We start from the raw sequence: 22,591 nt of genomic DNA on the forward strand, positions 1-22,591 counted from the left end.
ACCCTACCTAACCTCTTTACAGTCATGTTATGTTAGTTGTCGTCAAGATCCATCCGTTGTCGTGGTTGAATTTTCGTCACAAATGGCTCGTGTTTGATGTTTGCACACGTAAATTAAAATCCCACCTGTGCACCATCTGTTTGTTTTCTTGTTTCTGCGGTTCTATGTGTTACGAAATTTTCATCTAATTTTTATGCGGCGATAATGTGTTGTTTCCGCACACATTGTGGGATGATGTGATATGATGTGCCTTGGATAGTTCTCTCTTCTTTTATTTTTACTGAAACTTGCCCTTTCATTTTTTCTTCATTTTCTTTGACGACTCTGTAAAACAGTCAGCTAATATCCCCAGTGATCGCATGCTTTCAGTCGGAATTATCTTCAGCTTCATGGTCTAATCTGAGTGATACATCGTGTCGATGGAGTTGACAGTCAATATCGTATTGACTGCCTTATTCATCCAGTGTATTCCATCTAATACTAATTGAACATGAATTCTTAGTCTAATTGCCATATTCAATGCTGGTTGTCCTGTAGCAGTCATGGGTGATGAAAATCTGAACGCCTTTGCCAATCTCAAAACAGATGGTGCTTTTGATAATGCTGGTATGTATTGTCACGTCTCAAGAGAGAATTTTCACAGTCATTTTCCCAACCTATGTGAAAATTTAATGCCCCTCTCCATCATATTTTGAGGAAAGAAAATGTTAAGTGTCAAGCAGGGTAATTGAACAGTTTGATTTTTCACCTCGGCAGCGCTGCCGCTTGTCATTTAATTATCCCACCCCTGCATACATTCTTTACAAAATGTATATTTTGATGTACTGAAACATCTGCTTAAAGATGGGGTATGATGAGACAGCTCTGTTAAATGAAGTTAGGACTTAGCAAGTAAGTTTAGTGTTTTCATGATGTTTATCTTCTGCTCACCTTCAAGGTGAATCTATGAAGTTCTTGCAAGTGTTTAGTGACATACAAGGATGATCGTACAACAGAAAAGGCAGTACAGAAACGAGTCATAAAATTAATCAAATCTTTAAAAATATGAAACTCGCGCACTTCCCACAATCTCTAATTGGCAGATATTCATTTAGTCCATCGCCAGAGGCGTCATTCGGGGAATGGTACTTAGGCTGGGCATTTACCTGGGCGTGCGTTTTTGAGTTGGACCGGGGAAATTCACTTTGCACCACAAGCGAGGGTAAAAAGGCTGGTGAGTTGTCAGAAGGAGTTTCAGCTTGCTTCTCTTGCTTCTTGAGGAGGAAGAAGAAATAGTAAATAGTTATTAAATTATCTACATTACTTAATAATCGGTTATTTATCCCAAGTGCGCAACCGTATTTCCTTCTGCTGTACGAAGGTGGATGGGTACGTAAATTTAAAAAAAGAAATTTGTGCATGCCTGCAAAAACATGAAATGGTGCGCCTTCCATTGCCAATTAAGTAGGGATTGTCTGAATGATAACAATCCTTGATTATGATCAGGCCAGTGGTCAGCTGAAACTCATTTGAAAGAAATAAATCATTAAATGATTTTGGAAAAATGTCACAGAAAGTTTTAAATTTTTCCTCAAAAACATACATGTTTATTCAAAAGTTATACCTTGTTGTGTAACGGACTTGTAACAGTGTCAAGTAACTCAAAGCTTCATTAATTACGTACCCACCATGCCACTGTAGTGATGATGGAGACTAAGTACATTAAGCAGAAAGGAACCGAGCCACGTCAGCTATTGCCAAATTTAAGTGGGCAATTTAATTCTTCACCTGAAAATGGTTGTGTGGATTTTTGTGCAAATTTCAGTGAATTTTCTGCATAGTACAAGGTTCCTGTCCACAAAACGATTTGTCACAAAATAATTATTTTCATTGTAACAGGAAGGTAATCATGCTGAATTATGACTTTTTCAGGAGATCCAAGCGCTCGTCAGGTTACCAAAACCGATCTGGTGCAGTTAAACACCTCTAGCCTTCTCATTGAATCTTTGATCGAACAGTGGTGTAACTCGTTGGATGTGAACCCTGAGGAGCAGCATAAATTATACCTTAGTAAGTATAAGATTATGTGTCCACTATTGACTAGGTGTAGTAAAAAATTACCCCCAAATTCACAAGCCATCCTGAAATAAACTTCCAAACTTGCCTAATTTTGAGGAATTTTTTCATGTCACTGCTTCTGAATTGAGAGAAAAGTTCAGAGGCTTGCGAAGATATCTTGAGTTTTCCACAGACACACACAAAAAAAAAAAAAAAAAAAAAATATGAAATTCTGGAGGTAGTTAAGTTTATTACTTTCCGACAAGTTTTAATAAAACAGAATTAAGAACTGGAAATAAATTTTAGAGTAATCAGTTTATATTTGCAAATGAGTAAATTGTTTATTGAAGTAATTTGACTTAAAGTGATGAAAATAATCAGTTTTTCAAAAAGTGTCTTCAAAAATGCTTGCTTGATAAAAAGAAAAAGGAAATACTTAGATGCGGCTAATTTTTGGTACGGTACGTACAGAAAGAATGAACCATTATTTTTTTTAGTACCTACCCTAAGTACTATGAATTGTAATGACTTTCATCAGTACCACACTGTAAATCTAATATTGTCCATTACTATTGTGCAGATTTGTAAAATGTTACTCACTGGTATCTTAAATCTATTTTTGTAATGTGCAGTTCTTTAACAAAAGATTCACTGAAGAAAAAATTTATTCCTTCATTCATTCAATGTATTGTGTGAAAAAAGCTTCTTGATTCTCAACAGTTTTGATGAACTACCATTCACTTAAGTTCTCTTACAAACTGCCAATAGATTGTATTTTATGAACATTTGCTCCTATTTTTTCAGAAATTTGCGAAAAACTGTGTGAGAAAAAATTAATTGATGAATCCTTCCGTCAAGACAAATTTAAATTCATGCGAAGTCATTACCAGAAGGCCTTTTTTCATGTGATAAATGTTGCCAAAAATACGCAGCCAGAAATATCGAATCAACAATTGATGCTAATGCCTCGGTAAGTATGTCACATATATTTAGGTGAGTGTTTTTAGTCCAGGGTACTCAATGAATAAGTACTGCTGCTGTGGAAATCATCACAGAAATTAAGCTGTCTCTTTACTAAGTAATCAAAAATTAATGAAGCAATGATAATTTGTAAATGATGAGTACATAATCGGAAGTTTTATTCTTTCAGCTTTTCAGATACATTTTTTATCATGTTTGATGCAATGGCTTTTTGACTTCTAGTACAAAGTTGCCTCAGGAAAATTATATCTTAAATGATAAGTCCGTCAAGAATGAAAAAAAAAAAACAAGGTAATTTTGTGAACCTATAGGTTAGGTTAGACAGAACTTCTCCAACTTTAAACATTGAGGGGGGAAAAATAAATACCTAATTACCTAAGTCAATTGCTTTGAAAAAAAAAACCAGTTTAGTGAGTAGACATACTGCTCTGGAGACTTTTGAAAATTATGTTGAGCGTATCAGAAAAGTTTTAGATCCACACTGTAATGCATGCTCAGCGCAGGGTGTCTTTCTGGTTTTCTTATTTCTTCTCTCTTTTTTTTTTTTTAATACTGACAATTATTGCATTCTAATCATTTCTTTCCAGGGCTCTTAATGTAAGGTCTGAGAACTTATTTCAGTGGTCCCGCTATAGAGATGATTTTGAGGAATTAGAATTCATTGCTCGCGGTGGATTTGGTCATGTTTACAAGGCAAAAAACAAATTGGACAATGGAATCTATGCAGTGAAAAAAATATTTTTAAGGTAACCTACTTATTGTACATTTTTACGATTTTTAAAATCATCCACTCTTCTTGGTTTTTAAAAAGTCCTCCATGCCCCCCTATACATGTGTTTCTTTCCTCTGTATCCAACATCCACACAAGCCTCTGAGATCTTCTAATTTGATTTTTCCAATCCAGATCATCCGTAATGATTTAATCAGGGCAATGTAAAATCAAATCAACAAAATCTTGCAATTGTGGCTTCTCTTGAAATCTGATAAACATTTCTGGAGTAAATAAAAAATAAAAAACATCTATTTATATTCAGAGTTAATCTCCATTCTGTTACTGATTCTCCATCTCATGTACCATCAACTTTAATGCACATTGAAGGGGTATTTTCAAAATTTAAAAAAATACCATCAAATTTTCATTCTATTCCTGTACCGATTTTTAACTAATTACAGTTTTCTCTTTATATTCCAGTTATTCTGATGCCAATGCCTTTCTTAGAAGTTTACACGAAGTACAAATGCTGGCAAAACTAAATCATCCCAACATAGTGTCCTACAAAGCAGCCTGGCTTGAGCCTGTTGAATCGAAAGCTAAACCACCTGAGCCAACTAAAGTTTCAGATGATTTGTGAGTATTTACCCAGCCACTTTCTTATGTAGGTAACTTTTCTTATGATGAGGTGTCCAGATTGTAACAGACTTTTCAATGAATCTGGGCTGAGCAAACCTGTTTGATTATCCATGATATTTCTAGGTTGATGAAAATCAAGTAATATATTTATTACTCACTTGGTAGTAGTTACTCACCTCTATTTCTAATCTCTTTTACAATAATAATTGAGACTATTCATTTTGAAAACAAAATCCCCCAAACAGTTCCTTCAGTATTGAGTAACACTCCTTGAGCCTCTCAAAAGACGCACTTAAATTTTGGACACCCGGTGGCAAGAGAGGTGTGGGAAAACTGGTGTTACTTGGCACCCAGATGACCGAATTTAAGAAACTGAAGCTATGTAGAAAGCTGATAGTATAACAATTAAAACGCTTTTTCAGATTTAAATTATCTTCATTAGTTTAGAAGATATGACAAATGAGGGCTTGAAGGACAAGGCGCATAAGTGCAGTTTTTGATATTTCTAGGAATATGTGTTTGAAGTTTCGAAATAATGTGGATCCTTCTGGTGGGAAGTCAGTTCAAACGGACTTTTTGATGCTAAAAAAATGGAATTCAGGAGCGAATTTTCACAGAATATGCATTAAGACAAGTTTTACTTGAAATCATTAATATCTCAATTTTTTCAAAAACTGCACTTATGCGCCGTGTCCTCCAAGCCCCTCAAATATGAACTTACTTTACGAATACCCCTTATTTTGCTTCTCTAATACAAAATGTATAGGAACTTTGAAATGTTGCAAACTAACTTTGCTTTCTGCCTCAGGCAAGATGAAATGTCAGCCAGACTGAAAAATGACATGTCAAGTGTTGTCATCTTTAGAAACTCAAGTGACTCATCATCAACGGGGAATCATTCTTCAAGGAAAAGTGACTCCAACAATCATTTGAAGAGCGCTACCAGCAATAATCATAAATTTCCTTCCAGCAATGCCTCGAAGAATTGTGTCTGTGATTGTTCTAAGAGCTCAAATAGTAACCATTCACCCAGTTTGCACAGCAATCATTCACCTAGCTCACGGAGCAATCATTCACCTAGCTCACGGAGCAATCACTCACCTAGCTCACGGAGCAATCATTCGCCTAGTTCCCAGAGCAGTCACTCACCTAGCTCCCGGAGTAGTCACTCACCTAGTTCCAGGAGTAATCATTCCCCGAGCTCTCTCAGCAATAACGTTGAAGATCCCGGCAGACCATCAACTTATTTACGCACGAGGAAAAAGAGCAGCGGCAAAAGTGAGAAATGTATGAAGTCATGTTCGGATGATTGTAAAGCTCTTTGTCCCAGAAACATTTATGCCATGAACCATTTCGAAGACAATCGAAATTATCAGGTAAAGTTCTATGTCTTTTAATATTAACACTCTTTCTCTCAATTTCACAAAAGAAAGTCAACGCTGACACATTTCAAGGCTCCGCATTCCATTCATGAAGATTGAACTTCGGAGTTGTCGGGATTTTGGTCTGAAGAAGAGACTGCAAGGTCCTGAAATGCGTTGCCATTTACTTTAATTTTTTTTGGGAGTTAGATTTTTTTTTATTTTTGGATTCTCTTATTTTTTTTTATTTGTCCAGCTCACAGGTTTTAAATTGTATTTTTCGTTAGTTTCAGTTAATCAGTTAGTTAGTAAGTTCCATCAGTTTTTGTCTCCTCCGGTTTTGCACTATCTTCCTCTGTCAATGATAAAAATTCAAATTACAGTGCATTTTAAAAATCTTTCCACAGATTTTTATTTTTTTGAAAACCATACAGTTTCCAATATACTGTCAAGGACTTGATCAAGAGAAATTTTTATTTTGTACAAAATGAATTTTTGAAACAACATTGAAATTGAAAGAATTAACTGTCAAATGCTACCGTGTGAGATATCATCCAGTCTTTATTGCTTTTTTAATTTAAACAAGAAATCTTTGATTTTAGGTGTTAAATTTTGAAAATACTACCATATTTATTTTCATACTTTCATTCAGTTAGACTTCTCACCTAATCCATTCCTTCAATTCATGGTTCAGATTTGTCAATAATATCACCGTTACTTTTAACTTCCAACTGCAATCTTTGAGTATTCTAAAGTTTCTTTCTCTGTTTAAATCCTGTTGTTATTTTTTTTTAGGATTCTGCTATTTTATTTATTCAAATGCAGCTATGCAAACAAACATTAAGGCAGTGGCTGCACTCTCGGAACTCCTCACACAAAGCCCCAAACCTTCGTCTAAGTTTCAATCTATTTGAACAAGTTATCAGCGGTGTGGAATATATACATTCCAAGAATATTGTTCATCATGATATCAAGGTAACTAATCATTTTTTATCAACTCATTTTCTGACCGAAAATCATTGATCTGAAAGGATTCAAATGAAGCTTTAGCAGGATTGGCAAAAATTCCGAATGTAAAATTATTGACTTTTTTTTTGCAAAGGTCCCTGTTGAGGCTGGGCAACATTGTAAATGATTCCAGATGATGCTGTAAAACTTTGTTATAGGTTAATAGTTCAGAGCATCAAGAAAAAAGGTGCGCAAAAAAAGTATCAATATTAAATTTGAGACATATTTACTCTCTTGTTATGGTTAAATGTTGGTCTAATGGAAGACGCTTCAACTTATCTTCCCTTTTCCAAGCTATGCATTCTTAGAGATGCTAAAAAAATTTCAAACTTTAGCCAATAAACATGTTAAAAAATCTTTTTTATCTGCCTTGATTTGTAAAATATATCAACTGAGACTAAATTGTGAGATTTGAGTCACAGAATACTCCTTAGTATGGAGGAAAATAGTAACTTTTTACCAAGAACAAAATGGTTCAATTCCTTCTTTTTCAGTATTTTTTTATTTTTCCTTGAGCTTGGCTGTATGCCTGTCGTTTAGTTTGATTTTTATTTCTACCCTCAGAGTGTAAGCAGATTGACAGGCTAGATTGTGCTGCGTTGAAAATGGGTCCAACCAAACTCGAAACATGTCGTATGGTCGTATCCAGCATTGAACCGAACAGCATCTCATTGTGCTCAAATAAACATTTGTCCTCTATCTTGATGTTTTCTTGTGTAGCGTGGCAAAGTCACCATCTCTCTTTCTTTTTTTTTAATCGAATATTGCACAAAATTTAGTACATTTTTTCCATGTTCGAAATCACATAGTCATAATTTCAAACTTTAAATAAATTATCATTTGCAATATCAGGTGATTCTATTAACGTACCCTCAGTTGCAATTTATATGGGCTATGATATTTCTTTTTTCAGCCAAGCAACATCTTTATCAGTGAAAATTTTCAAGTCGCCCAAGTAGGGGATTTTGGTCTTGCGTGCCTTTTGTCTCATGAGCCTTTGAACCATAGCAACAACTTCATCACGTGTCCCCTCCAACAAAGACAGTTTGGCACAAAATTGTATGCTGCTCCAGAACAACTGCAAGGCACGTGTACCCCAAAAGTAAGTTCTTCCGTTTAGACATTTTCTATCAGTCCTCTGAACTTCTCTTTAATAACTACAGCACAATTAATAAGAATAACCGTGTTATTACATCCTATCGCTATGTACATTCAAGAGGCCTTGCGACCCAAGAGACAAACACATCAACAGTGAAAACTCCCAAAGGTTTATCTCATTTGCGATGTTTAAAAATACCCGCTCCTATCTTATCATTATGAGGCGAACAAATCAACATCATTTCTTGAAGTTTTTTTAAAGTTTGCCTCGCACAGAGAAGAAAAATCATGGAAGTTTTTTAGAATTGACGTTGAGGAGCTCCCCATTTAAAAAGTTAAGTTTGACAGGCGGTCTGCATTGTTGCAAACTGAGTGGATTTTTTCCAAACTGAGAAATTTTTTTTTTCCTATTTTATTTTATCGATTTTTCCATCAAGGAAAATCAAGCAGTCGCACTGCAACAAAGCTTGCTTAAAATAGAATTTTTTACAAATGTAAGATCAAAGAAAACAATAATCAAAACTCATGAAAACTTTAGTGAAACTATGCTAGTGATCTGTCCGAAGTCTGTTGTATTGTCTATTAGAATACTTCAGTATAAGAATGTTCTTAGGAAATTTGCTTTGTAGATCGATCTCTTCTCTTACATCATTTTAATATTTTTCATTACCAGAATAATCTAAAACTCCCTCTCTTTCGTTTATTTTTCAGAGTGATATTTATAGTCTTGGAATAGTTCTGTTTGAATTAGTTTGCCCTTTTATGACGGAAATGGAACGAGTTCAAGTGATCGGAAAACTTCAAACTGGCTACATTGCCCCTGAATTCCAATCTGCTAGTCCTGAAATCGTAAGTCTTATTTTATCTCTTTTATCCTGCAGTTTTTGTTTTTAGAAATAACCACTTATTAAAATAGAAGTATTCCGACTTGCAAAAGAACTTCCCTAACCAGTTATGCTGCACAAATAATTTAAAGTTGATACGAAATGAAGAATCATGATTTTTATTGCTGTAGAGGAATTTTAAGTACATAACTGAAACTTTGAATGTTTCAGTGAAGGTTGGAACTTCAATAAGTATTTACATCAAGCTCATAGTCTTGCTTATAGCTGTGTTATTCAGAGTATCAGTGGAATTTGTTTAGAAATAGTCAAATCTATTAGGAAACAGATTATTGCAAAGCTAAATATTTTTTGGTGAACTTTTTCATTTAAATTATTCAGATGGAAATCATTCTTTGATTGAATTTGATGGCACTAGCAAGCGTTACTTTCTTCATCATCTTGAACAATACAATACACTAGTCCTGCAGAGGCCCAAAGATTTCATTTGCCATTTTTGCAATATTTGCCTCCGAATTTGGGCAAATATCAAGTTTTTCTTTGTCCAAGTGCAGTAATGCAACAATAAAGGTTCTTCGAATGATGCAATCAATTGTACGTCATGCACGAGTGAGCAAGACGTAGGAGGCAAGCAAAGAAAAATACAGGATAGGGAGATTGAAATTTCTTCTCACTGGCATATCCGTTGTCCCAAGTGAACGAAATGCTCTGCATAATGAAGTTGAAGTAGCAATCTTCAAGAATAAAGCGGTATCCCTAACAATTTCTGACAGTGGGTAACCAGGTTTTTGCTGATGTTTAGAGATAAATGTATCAACTTAACTGTAGCTTATGTGGGGCGCAAGCGCAGGGTGATAAAAAAATTATATACTTATTTTCCATTATATTCGATCAGTCCAGCCCCAGTGGTTATGTGATTAAAGCAGTTTTCTGCCTGCATTGAAATCCCAGGCTCAATGATCAGTGGTGCTTGGCCTTTAAGGACATCTAAAAGTCTGTCATTGCTTTTTTAGGGCTGTGCGAGTATTCAAATTTCGAGTCGGGTCAAAAAGTTAGGTTAGGTACTCGAACTTGGCTCGAGTGCCAATTGCACGAGTTTTTTCGAGTATTCCGAGCTTTTTTGAGCCAGAAACGTCGAAAAAGTTCAACTCCCAAATTTTTCAATCATACTCTTACGACTCTTAGTTTTGACATCATCTTTTGATTGAAAAATCTTGTGTTAAAACTGAAAATTACTCGAACTTGACTCGGCTCCAGGGTCATTTTCAAAGCTCAAAAAAGCTCGAACTTGGCTAGAAACAGTGGAAAAATACTCGAACCCAAAAAACCAGGCTCGCACAGCCCTAGCTTTTTTATATCTTGCAAATTTGTTTTCATACCTGAATGACTTTTTTTAGGCTCATATTATAATGGAACTAGTCAATAAAGATCCCGGAAAACGTCCAACGGCAAAGGAGCTTCTCACTTTGGTTAAAAATTTCCGTGACATGAACTCGGCCAGATTCAAACACATAGCTGATCAGAATAGGATCATTGAAGAACTCCGCACGGAACTTGAAACCAAGGATAAAATTATTTCTGATTTGAGAGAGAAATTAAGACTGTATGAAGAGGCTAGAAAGTCAATTTAATACCTCTTTCTCATAGAAATCAGGTGTTTTTATGGTGGCGTTCCTTCCTTTCCGAAGAAAATGAGAAATCGTCAGAATCACGTGAGAATTTTTTACTCTTTTCTTCTTTTAAACATTTTAGATCTTGATTTTTTTATGAATCTTTTAATATTAGGTTTATACTCTGAACCAGGATTTTCAAAGATAAAAGACAAATGGTGTCTATTCAGTTTTTTTTTTTTTTAAAAAAAATTAGAAGTTTCTGTTAGGAAATGAAATAACCGTACAATCTCTAAGTTAGGTATTCCATTGGATAATTTCATCCACCTTTATTTTTCTAATTTTGATACAATGAAAATGCACCTTGAAAACTGATTCTTAAAAATAACTCAATGAGCAAGGCTCTCGTTTTTAATTTTTCTTTTTTCTGAATTTCGCCAAAGTCTAACGAAATTTATCCATAAAGGTGACTTGTGTTTTTTTTTTGTCATTATCACTATTATTATTTCCTTTAGTATTGCAACCCTGTGATTTTAGTACTTAAACTCTAGTTTTATTTGTTGCCATCCCATACTTAATTATAGATTTTTTAAATCTTATTTGCTATCTTTCTTCTTGTGTTCCTCATTTTGTTTTTTTAACGCAGGCTTAAGAAAGTTTTTTTTAAACGGATTTGCTTTTTAGTCTTGCAACGAAGCCGTATATATTCTAGGTTTCGCCAGAAGTTTCCTAAAAAGTGTTCACACTTTCAAGCTAAACCCCTGACAAAGACTTAAAACCAATCAAGGGGAATAGAAATTGATCCTTTAGAAAGAATGTTAAAACATTGAATTATAACTTTAACTTTCAAGAATCCATACTGGTTCTTTTCGGCTCAATTTAACCAAACGGAATTCTTTATCATTGAATTTACAGTTGAGTTGACTATTTTGATTAATTACGACCTTTGGAAAATTTAGGGTTCAGCATTATGTACCAGAAATGCAAATTTATGAGGTCTCGGAGCTTATAGTATAGATTCTTTGTAAACCAACCAAGAGCAATACTGCACCTATCAAAATCCAGCCAAGAGCTATACTGCACCAATCAAAATTCAGCCAAGAGCAATACTGCACCAATCAAAATCCAGCCAAAACAATATAATTTGGCTGAAAAACTGGGAAAAGATGGAATGTGTGGTCTCAAAACAAAAATACATAACTGTGATTAGACATAACCTTGCTTTCATTTAGGCTTTTAAATTTTTGAATGAAAAATAGTAAGCATGAAATAGACCCTGTATTTTGGCCATGGTAAGTAGCCCAGGTGATTTGAACCCGGGTCACTACAACCACAATGCAGAGTCCTATTTCATGCTTGCTGTCTTTCATTCGAATAATGTTTATGCATTGATGAAAGCAAGGTTATGTCCAATCACAGCTAGGTATTTTTATTTTGCGACTGTTCATTCCAACATTACCCGTTTTTTTAGCCAAATTCTTTTTTTTTTTTTGAGACCTTTGAAAATTTAGGCTCTAAGTCTATCTTTTGATCATCTGCAGCACTGACAAGACTTTGAATTAAGCAAGGGGACTAGAAATCCAATCCTCAAGGGAAGTAAACACTTTGAACTTTAACTTAAACTTTCAAGCAATTTTCAACCACCTTCAAACAATTTAGGCTACTAAGTTCAGCTGCGGAAAATTTTGATCGGCTTGTGCACTCTTTAATTTCAGCGTTTTGCGAGTGAAAACAATGCTCAACAACAAATATCATGTACTTGAAAAAGGTACTTTATCCAAGGAAACTTCTAAAATTTTACAAAATATCCTTGATAACACACATTTTGGAACATTTGAGATTCAATCTTAATACACCTACAATGTGTTTAAAATTTTAAATTTCAAAAATAATTTTCTTACTTAGATTTCTATAACTCTGTACAAACAAGCATAAAAACGTCTAAACAGTCTTGAAAACGGTACATAAAAAATATCTCACAAGAAAATAAACATTTAAAACAGGCTAAAATTTTTTAAAATGAATGTGGTTAAAATAGAAAACCAACGGATGAAATAGGAGGAAGATTATAATTTGATGATGTATGCCATTTTTCTCTTTCCCATTCCCCTCCTATGTCTCATTTAACGTTACTGGATCAAAATCTCCTGTTTTAAGCAAAAATGTACGCTAATGGCATGCTGTGTGCTAATGGAATGTTTCAGCTCCATCCCAATGTAAAAAAGTCCATCGTAAGTAGAAAAGGTGGTTTGAACACCATAATTTTTTGTGCTGAGCAATCATTAAGCTTTAAAATAATTTCCAATTTTGGTTTAACAGGACTACTCACTTCGTTCAAGTTTTAATGAAATTTTCAAATCTGAAAATTAACATTTTTCCTTCAGCTCCTATTTCATTCTTCATAATCATTACAATACCCTCGTAAAATGTTCAAATTAGGTATCACAGTGTAGGTATGACTACAAAAGTTCTGAATGAACTAACATAATCTATAATTTGTTTTCCTAAGTTTATTTTTTTTTTCAAATGACATTAGTATCATATAGAAAATGAGCAAAGATCATCAAATATTTGTTTTCTGTACCATCATATTTTACATGGACATTTTAATGATCACCGTGGCTTTTCAAATCTCATTCTTATTCAACTAAGACCACCATTCACATAGATTGTAAATTTACACTCAAGTATTTCTGTATGCTACTCCTATAAAACGTAAAACATTTGATCAAACTGATTCCATAAAATACACTCAAAGGAACTGAATTTTTGCAGGTACGATTTGTTTTAGTTATCATCACACATGTAAGTGCCGATTTCTTCTTACATACACTTTTTTTATGTATTAAAATGTTTTAAAAAATATTTAAAAATAATTAACAATTATTTACAATGCGGGATTAAAACAAGAGAGAAAAACGCTAAATTCAAAGTGAGCTGAATTCTTCCAACAACCGTTTTCCGAAATGCGTTATGATGTAATCGTGATAGTAGGTCATTATGCACAAGGGATGGCTCATTATTAATGAGGACCAGACGATGATATTTCCCCATGGCGGCCCGAATTTCTTCTCAATTTTATGACACAAGACTGAAAGAGGTATCTGTAAAATGAACCAGGAAAAAATAAGAAGTGAGTTAGCATGATCATAAGTGAAAGAAACAAACAAACAAAAGAGGGAACAGAAATCAAATGTATTGTCAAATTCCCCAAATTTGCAATTTTAAAGTGGCTTTATTCTCCATCAGCCTAAAAGTAGAGCTTTTCATGTAAGACAATACTTCATCACTAGCAGGTATCTTCTAAATTAAACTATTATCGCTAAAATTAAAAATTCAAAACCTTGCTTACCTAATTTTTGGCCCATTTCGACCAAAAAGTTTTTTTTTTTTTTTTTTTTTTAATTCTAGCGATTTCTATTCAGTCTTAATTTGAATAGACTTTCCTTGTTTTTTACTCTTTGTTTTATCACCATTTAAATCTTCTTCTTTATCTTCTAATGGACCACTAGACAAGGTACGAATTTCAGCATTCTGATACATGTTTCTCAATCAAAATTTCACGTAGAACACGATACGCACAACGAAAATTACCAAAATCAACTCCTGACGAAGATATTTAATGATTCTTGATGCGTGAATTCAAACCACCCGCTCATGAAAACTCAATGCTCTACGTGATTCACATCGCGCGCTAAATGTTTATCATGACAGTCTCTGCGATGTAAAAATCTTCAACTTCAATCTTGACACTTTGGCTTAGCTATAGCAAATTACCAATAGTTTGAACAACACATGGTGGAAAATGAACATTGCTTGATTGAGAAGCTTGCTGAAACCGTTGTAGTGCGCGATTTGACTCACGTAGAGCTTTGAGTTTCTTGTGAGCGGGCAGTTCAAATTCCTCGTAATCAGTGCGAAATAAAAACGTTAATATCTTCGTTAGAAATTGATTTCGGTAATTTTCATAATGTGAATCGTGTTCTACGTGAAATTCTGGTTAAGAAACATGTATCAGATTGCTTAAATTCGTACCTTGCCTAGTGGTCCATTGCGAGTCCTAAAATTTCCACATTTCTTTAATTATGATTTATATCAAAGTAGGCATGAATGTCAGCATAAGTTGATTAACTAATGCTTGGGGTTTAGAAAAAGTGTAAGTGGAATAAAAGTATTTTTAGAAGCTTAAAATTAGACTAGGTGTACTTTCGGCTCACTAAAGTTTCATGGAGTTCTTGTTGCAGAATTATAATCAATAGAATAATGCAAAATTTTTGGGACAGAAATTGTTGAAAATAAATATCGCATCTGCTCAAAAGCTCCTCAATTATATCAAGAGTTTAGCAAAGAATCTAAGATTTTATTACCTGGAACATCATGCCCATGAAGGCATAGACTTTGAAAGTGCGTAGTGGAACAGAGACCATGTATTCGTGGAAAAATGCACTCGTGAAGAAAACAAAAAATGTCGCAGAACCTCTCTTGAATCCCAATTTCAGGAGTGGACAGTACAAATGCCTGGAAAATGGACACACTTAAATTCATATCTTACTAATATATTTACACATAATGTGAGATTAAAAATGTTTATTTCTTACTCAGCCAATTGAAGCGCTAACCTCCTCCATGCACCTAAATTTTATTTTTCAAGTATTGAATTAATTTTAATTTCTTCCTCCAATTTTTGGCACAATGTATTCTCACAAGGAGGTGTGTTTTAAATTAATAATAAAGTTCTGTCAGCAAGAGGAAAAAATGTGATCATAATATCCAATTGGTAGAAACGTAAACCATCATAAATGAAAGGTAGAGAAATGAGTTCATACCTGACAGCCCATTGATGAACGGGGAAATTCCAGTTCCTCCAGAATGTGTCGATGTTATTTGCATTCCACCAGTCGGAGTAAAAGTTACGGTCTGCAAAATGAAGTAATTCTCCAACCACATTCAATGCTGAGTGGAACATCAGATAAAAGAATATCAACCATAATAGATGGTTTGGAATCTGGAAAAATTAAGTTCTCAATTGAAGATAGATTATTATGGGGGGGGGGGGGGGGGGGGCAAATACACGTTGAAAAATATTTTCCCAGCAAAAAGCAAAACCATTAATTTTTCAAAATCGTGAAATTCTCTTTTTTTCCTTTACCGTGCTAAATTTCCTTTCGTGGGGGCATATATATTTAAAAACTAAGATACTTTCTCTTATTCATCATTATTTAAAATTGCATTTTTAGCAGATTTTTGTTTCATCACCTCCATTTTAACTGAATGAAATATTCTTGTGATTGCGGCTGCCCTTTTAGTCTAGCAGCTCGTAGCAGCTCTGAGGCATCGTCAAAATTAATTTGACTCTCATCCCATAAAGCACGGATTGCAATAAATAGCAATTACATAGAAACAATATTGCAATTCAGTGTTGTGTATGTTGCCTAGCTCCTATTTGAAGGGGCCCCATTTATCGAAACTTATTGCAATAAAATTGAAATAAGTTGTTATTTTTCATTGCGCAATGCGCATTGCATATTGCCTATCTTTCTGATGCATGGAACTCATTTTTTTGATTGTTCAAAATTGACATAAATCGACTAAATGATGTAAAAATATTGCAATTTAATGGTAAAAAAATTACAATGGTATTGAAATCACATTGCACTTTAATTATAATATTTTCGTTGCACTTTGCTACCTGGGCATCATGATAGAAAGTTAAGTTGATCTCATCATTTATAAGAATAAATAAAGAACAGAAGAGGAATGTTTAATAAATAAAATGGGCACTTACTGCAAGTTTCAAAAGTCGTTCAGTTGCTTTTGCGACATCCATGTTCTGAAAAATTAGAAGTCTTGAAAATTATTCTTACTTGTGAAAGGACTTTTTATTTTTAATGTAGATTTGTTGAAGTATAGATATATTGATATCCCTGGTAAAAATTGGCGATAGGAGCCGCGTTTCAAAATACCATAGGAGTTCTTATAGCCGACTAAAGAAGGCTATTAAAATCATATAGCTGGCTGTAGAAAGCGGAGCGAATTATATAGCCGGGCTTTACGAAGCTATAAAAAAAGTATACAGTCGGGCTATAGTTCCTATCGCGGGCTTTACCCTTTATCGCCGTTAGCTATAAAAGGCTATAAGAAATTGGGTAGAAATTCGTGTGCTTTGGAAATCATTAAGTTTGATACGGAACTACCTTAATATTTATAGAACACACATTATATTTTCCTTTAAAACATATTTTTTTTTTTCATCAATTAAAATGAGAATAGTCCATACAGAGTGTGCAAACATTTCAAAATCATGAGTTGAAAAACGCTGACTCCGCGAGATTAAATATTAGAGCCTAACACAAAGCGGAGCGGCGACGCGACGCACTGGCGCCTACAAACCTAACAGGGATACTTCACGCATTGCGCAATGCGTGAAGTATCTCTGTTAGGTTTGTAGGCGCCAATGGGCATTTGGAGCTCCCTGCTCGCCCGCCGCGCCGCAGCGTGCCACGGCGTCTGAAGCAACTATTTCACACCACAGGTATTGCACAGTATCATAAGATATTGAAGGCGCTCCAACATATTAAGAATGACAGTCATCCTTCAAATATACGGAGCTTTCCTCTCAAAATAAATCAAGATACTACGGCACAAAAAGAGAGCGGTAGTCCAAAAACTAACTAAGTCCTAGTATCCGTATTTAGTAACGTTTAGCATAAACTTTATCGTCTGGCTGTTGCTTAATCGCCATCGGCTATAAAAGGCTATAAAATTGTACAGCCGGCTACAGAAGCTATTGGAAATCTTACAGCCGGCTACAGAAGCTATTGGAAATCTTACAGCCGGCTTTAGGTCTATAGTATTTTGGAACACACATTCTACTGCCAATTTTTACCAGGGTAATTATCAAGCATGATATCACAATTAGAATTAGAATGATCCAAAACCTCCTACATCTTCAAGGATTCATATCATATCTGTGGTTCTGGAGCAGTATTGCCCCCCTCCAAAAAAAAAAAAAAAAAAAAAAAAAAAAAAAAAAAAAAAAAAAAAAAAAAAATTAAGCTCCTCCATACTTTACGGGTTCCTCAAAATGATAATCTATGTCTGAAGAGACGATCTCAATACAAACATTGTGCCAAACTCGGAAAAACAAAAACTTACCGAAAACGGAATGAGAGAATTTTAACACAAGGAATGATCCACTGTTGGAAGAGGCTAGCCATCACCTGCATACCCACCAGTAATTCCAGAACGCGTTTCACCAGGAATCTACGAAACAGAATACAAAATTAAGGAAAACCCCAAATTCTCTTATGTACTTACGTAGAAGACAGAAGTTTTCATGTAACAGAAGTTTCTGCGTTTCAGTGTATGCTTTTATTTCGGTATTGTAGCATCGCGTCCATGATATTGGACTCCATGATCCCCTAAATAATGTTCGGTTGCTCATCACGTCCAAGATCTTGGACTCCATGCTCACTTTAACTAGGGATGATTTTTTCGAAAAATCGAAGTGAGCGGTAATGTAGCATCGCGTCCATGATATTGGACTCCATGCTCAGCTATATGATATTCGGTTGCTCATCACGTCCAAGATCTTGGACTCCATGCTCACTTTAATGAGGGATAATTTTTTAGAAAAATCGAAGTGAGCATAGCGTCCAAAATTGTGTGATACAGGTATTTTTTGACAAAACGCGAGCATGTGGTCCAAAAAATTATTAAGACAATTTTTGTGAAATGAAGACGAAAAAAGTGTTTTTTCTTAAAAAAATTTTGCATTGGTTAGGTTAGGTTAGGTTAGTTTAAGTTAGATTAGATAAGAGAAGTATACGATTTTCTATCATGATGAACTTTAAGACCAAGAGATGTCTGATTGCTATTGGACTCCATGCTCAAGCAAAGAAGAGAGAAGTTTAGCGATGAGCATGGAGTCCAAGATCTTGGACGAGATGAGCAGGCAAATATATCAAGGGTGAGCATGGAGTCTAATATCATGGACGTGATGCTACATAATCTTTATTTCGCTCTTTTACCAGGCGGCGAATGAAGACGCAAACAAGAGAATTTCAAGAGCGGAAGTTCAAAAGCAGAGCGCCTTCACTCGGAACTCGAATGCAACTATTCTTGCTCTTTGGATGTCTTCGTTGCATAGACAAAATAGTGAAGGCGCTTTGAAGTTATTGCTAAGCTAGTCATCAGCCCAATGAGCCGAAAGAAATAAGGGAGGGTTTTCGGTACCCTTCTCGTCGTAACGCTATGCGCTTTGTGCACGTATTTGGTTTTTTCCCTAAGACCATCACGAAGTAATTTTCAAAAAACTCAACACTTCCGTGTGACAAGGGGTTAATTGCAAGGATTTCAGGAATCTATTCTTCGAGCCAAAATCGGATCTTCTTGCGAACAATTTTTTTACCAAAATCTTCTCACCTCCGAAGCTACGATCCCCGTAAATTTCAGCAATAAATCTGTTTTTATGACATCGTGATAGCGTTTACAGTGATGAAAGTGAATATCCTTGGACGTAATTTTAAGTGCTCCAGGTGTCCATTTTTTATAATTATAAAAAGGAAAAATGTATTTGCAGGAGGAGGGAGATGAGATCGAAGAGAACCAACCGTCAAGTGATAAATATATACATTTCTGTAGTATTAACCACACCCCTCCTCCTCCTCCTCCTCCTCCTCTTCCTCCTTCTCCTCCCACACCTCCCCCCCCCCCCCGCGTGGCTGTGAAATGAGAGAGTGTAAGGAATGGGTTTTTCCTTTTTCTACTTTTGAGATAGGTAAAATAAGTGTATAGAGCGCTTACATTGTGACAGAGTTATCTTACACGCTTATAGATTCATGAACGCTCCTAAAGTGTTTCCATCTAAGTTTTCTCTCAAATTTTGTCACGTAAGTGGATATTTTTTATTTATTTATTTTTTTTTTTTTTTAGGAAATTTTACATCGTTCGAAAAAGTCTTGTTTTGGCCAAAAAAAGAGCTTCCTAAAGCTTTGAGCTCAACCCTGAATCGTCTTATACAATACAGGCAAAGGCATCATAAACCTTGAGAAGTTTCTTTCGTGAACTTAAAAGAAAAAAAAAACTACCTAACTTACCTTTTGCGTATACGATCCGTTCGAGGAAAATTCAGTTCATAGCATAGGGTTGGTGCCAAAATGAAGTAGGAAATATCTCGGATGTTCAAATTTTGAGGGTAGTGCACCAGGGAGTTGAGGGATGGTGGACTAATCGGTGGCTTCTTCCCATTTGACAAAGCTGGAAATCAAGGAGGTAGATGACAAATCAGGGCTGGTTACTCAGGTAGGTAGAGAAAAAATCGACAGTGATAAGTAGGTAGGTGAAGCAGAAAGTTTTGAAGGGGTTCTTTTTGCGCGGAATGTATTTTTCAGTCAACTTAACTCTTAAAATCATCAAAGATTTTGATTCTATCATTAATACCGTCTTCGAATTAATGATGTCGTGAAACGTGTATTTCTCCGACCAATCGAATGGCTCAAAAATGAACCACCCATCTTATTGAACGCGGTGCTCATACATTATTAAGGAAATTAGAGTTTAAGGTGCATAAGTGCAGTTTCTGAAAAAATTTAGATATGAATAATTTCAAGTGAAACCAGTCGTAATGCAAATTCTGTGAAACATTTGCCCCCAAATTCCGACTTTTAAGCATCAAAAAGTCAGTCTTTCCGCCGCGCCATAAGGAACCATGAAATTTCAAAACTTCCAACACGTATTTCTCGAAATAGCAAAAACTGTGCTTATGCGCCTTGTCCTCCAAGCCCCTCAATTTGTACATTTTTGAAATTTCCACACGTGCGAATTTTTTTGGATAGAATGTGACTAATATTCACAATATTTGGAGCCGCATGACCAGGGTCATCCTGTTTATTTTTGTGGTGCCGCTCTCCTGCTTCCGGCGAGAAAAAATGTGAAAAAAAAAAAAAAAAAAAAAAAAAAAACTAAGGGTTAGTAATTAGGGGCCCAACATTATGGACCCAATAAAGGAGGGTGCCTACTTGCAACGAGTCTGCTGATTCGTGGCTCGGCAGACCGAAGTGCTAAGCGCCCTATTCCAACGCCTCAGTTCGATCCAACGGCGACCCCGAGCAACTATTTTAACTCCCCGGAGATCAAATTGCATACTCGACAAATTGAAGGAGTTTTAAGTGCGTTCGCTGATCCGTGACCCGAAAATCTTATTAAGAGCGCCCCGCGATGGGCTGATGCGTGTCAATATGCAAGCAGCGTAGCAGTTTGTTTTGCTGTCCAGCGGGCCGATTATTGGAATTGATAGACAAAGCTATAGACAAAGAAGCAAAAGATATATGGAGAGATCTTGTTGGCGGAAGCGGGTAGTTGTAATGGACAAAGGAGGTAGATAATAGATTAGCTAACGGCAACCCACGAGAGACCCGATAATTAGTCCATAATTGTCTCCTTTAGTCTATAGGAACCAAACATTTCAAGCAATATGATCGCTCCATTCTCCCTATGTCTATCGCTTTGTCTATCAATTTCAATGATCAGCCCACAGCAACTATTTTAACGATACTGAAATCGTATTGCATATCCGACGAAATGAAGGGACCTTCCAATGGACCATATTAATTATTAAAAATACCGAGCGATAACGGCTCAAACGAACGACCATTTTTTCTTACTTCCCTCGCCTACGTTGTGGGCACGTTGTAGGTAAGAAGCTTCATCGCTGACTGTGTATATCTTCATATCATACGTGAAAAAGTATAGGAGGAAGCGATTGTATTAATTTTTTTGCAGCTCGTATAGTTCTCCAACGTAATTGAAAATTCGGAAGAAGGAAAAGCATGCTCACCATATTTGTTGACGGACAAACTTTGACGCCGTACATTGGTTTTGTTGACGGTGTTCAGCTGATAATCTTCGCGACACCATGAGTTAACGTGAACGTAAGACCACAACTTGAGAAAAATCACTGAGTATGCAAAACACACCACGGATGCACCCACTGAAATGAATGGAAAAAAAAAACATGCAAGCATTGAATTTTACAGTGTCATCATTTTTCTTTAATTAATGAGCATTATAATTCTTTAACTATAAACATAAATGAATACCAATGGGTAATGAGTCAAAACTCTAGATTATTTAATCAGTTGAATTTAAAATGAAAGAATAACTAGATAACTTCACATGATGATCAACTACTGAAAGCACTGGTGGCTCCATTGACTGTCGAGACCATGTGAAGATTCTATTTTACCTACATATCACGTTAAGAAAAATAACCATCCGACCCCTCCCCCTTTTCTGTCTCAAGGTAAATCAATCCTTTAATTTTTCTTGGTTTCGTAAAAGTGTCACTGAAAATTTTTTTTCGAAGAACTTGGAGTTCTTTTCTTTTCTACTTTTTCAGTACTCCTTTTTTAATGAATTCACGCAGGTAATCGATGACTGGACTGGAGAATCACAATCTTCGGTTTGTGACGTCGTAAATTCGTGACGCTGAAAACTCCAAATTAGTTCACTAAACAATGAAAACACACCGACCAAGAGGGATAGGCATTCTGTTTTTTATAAAACGAAATAAAAAAATCTAAGGAGTTCGCGTAGCATTGCAATCCTGGCGCATAAGTTTCTTTTCCAAAAATTTCGATTGAATAAAATGACAAGACCATCACTCAGTATACATTTAGGAAATGCTGTCCATTAGTAGAAAAGAGAATGACATAACATATGATGTGGAGAAAAACGTCATAAACGGTTCGTATAGCTTAATCCCTACGCATCAGTGCTGAGGATAAATGCCGTATGAACATTCAAATGTTGCCGAATTTCCCTGATAAAAAAAATTATCTGGAAAGAAAGTTACTCACACATATTTTTCTCTTAACATTTTCTGATTTTAGATTGGATTGTGACCGAAATCTCTGAAAAATTGGAAGAAAAAAAATGTCCAACTTTCCAAATAAATTTGCATTTTATCGAAGGAAATTTCGCAACGCCTGTTGGTCATACGGCGTTCTTCCTCAGTGCGGCAGTATACGGTTCGTTTATTACCTACTTACCCAAGCTGAAGTAGGATGGGTAGAGCTGCAGAGCCACTATCGGCGTCAAAACTAAAACCATCAGGTTCACGACATGAGCTGTCATTCCGACTCGATTTGGAATCACCTCCTGAAAGAGAGACAACGTGAGTTAAATCAGGTACTCCTAAGACAGCACTCTAAAACGGATCATAGACATTGAAAGTAATGAATTAGATCAAATATTACGTGAACACACCTATGACGGCAACCTATTGGGATTCAGCAATAAAAA

The 22,591-nt window shown here is 35.4% G+C and overlaps 2 protein-coding genes across 2 annotated transcripts; one reads left to right on the forward strand and one right to left on the reverse strand.

Moving 5' to 3' along the window:
- Window positions 1-31: 31 nt before the first annotated feature.
- Window positions 32-10,887, forward strand: LOC140225893 (eukaryotic translation initiation factor 2-alpha kinase 1-like). The gene is made up of 10 exons (XM_072305874.1): window positions 32-606; window positions 1,912-2,049; window positions 2,842-3,007; window positions 3,606-3,764; window positions 4,211-4,366; window positions 5,178-5,745; window positions 6,526-6,705; window positions 7,652-7,840; window positions 8,548-8,685; window positions 10,076-10,887. Exons 1-10 carry the CDS (start codon window positions 543-545, stop codon window positions 10,307-10,309), a joined length of 1,992 nt encoding a protein of 663 aa, XP_072161975.1. The 5' UTR covers window positions 32-542; the 3' UTR covers window positions 10,310-10,887.
- A 1,152-nt stretch (window positions 10,888-12,039) lies between these two features.
- Window positions 12,040-22,447, reverse strand: LOC140225895 (diacylglycerol O-acyltransferase 1-like; the record flags this gene model as incomplete). The annotated part of the gene is given in 9 exon segments (XM_072305876.1): window positions 12,040-13,392; window positions 14,656-14,806; window positions 15,115-15,293; window positions 16,074-16,118; window positions 17,444-17,466; window positions 17,469-17,551; window positions 19,387-19,546; window positions 21,126-21,278; window positions 22,339-22,447. Coding segments are annotated over 9 exon segments (1,080 nt in total), but the record flags the coding sequence as incomplete, so codon positions are not given.
- Between the last annotated feature and the right edge of the window lie 144 nt (window positions 22,448-22,591).

Source organism: Bemisia tabaci, unplaced genomic scaffold, assembly GCF_918797505.1.
Source record: "Bemisia tabaci unplaced genomic scaffold, PGI_BMITA_v3".
Classification (NCBI taxonomy): domain Eukaryota; kingdom Metazoa; phylum Arthropoda; class Insecta; order Hemiptera; family Aleyrodidae; genus Bemisia; species Bemisia tabaci.

Coding starts and splice junctions, on each gene's coding strand:
- LOC140225893 (XM_072305874.1), top strand. CDS start 543: ATGGGTGATGAAAATCTGAACGCCTTTGCCAATCTCAAAACAGATGGT. Junction 2,050..2,841: donor GCAGCATAAATTATACCTTA/GTAAGTATAAGA, acceptor CTATTTTTTCAG/AAATTTGCGAAAAACTGTGT. Junction 7,841..8,547: donor AAGGCACGTGTACCCCAAAA/GTAAGTTCTTCC, acceptor TTTATTTTTCAG/AGTGATATTTATAGTCTTGG.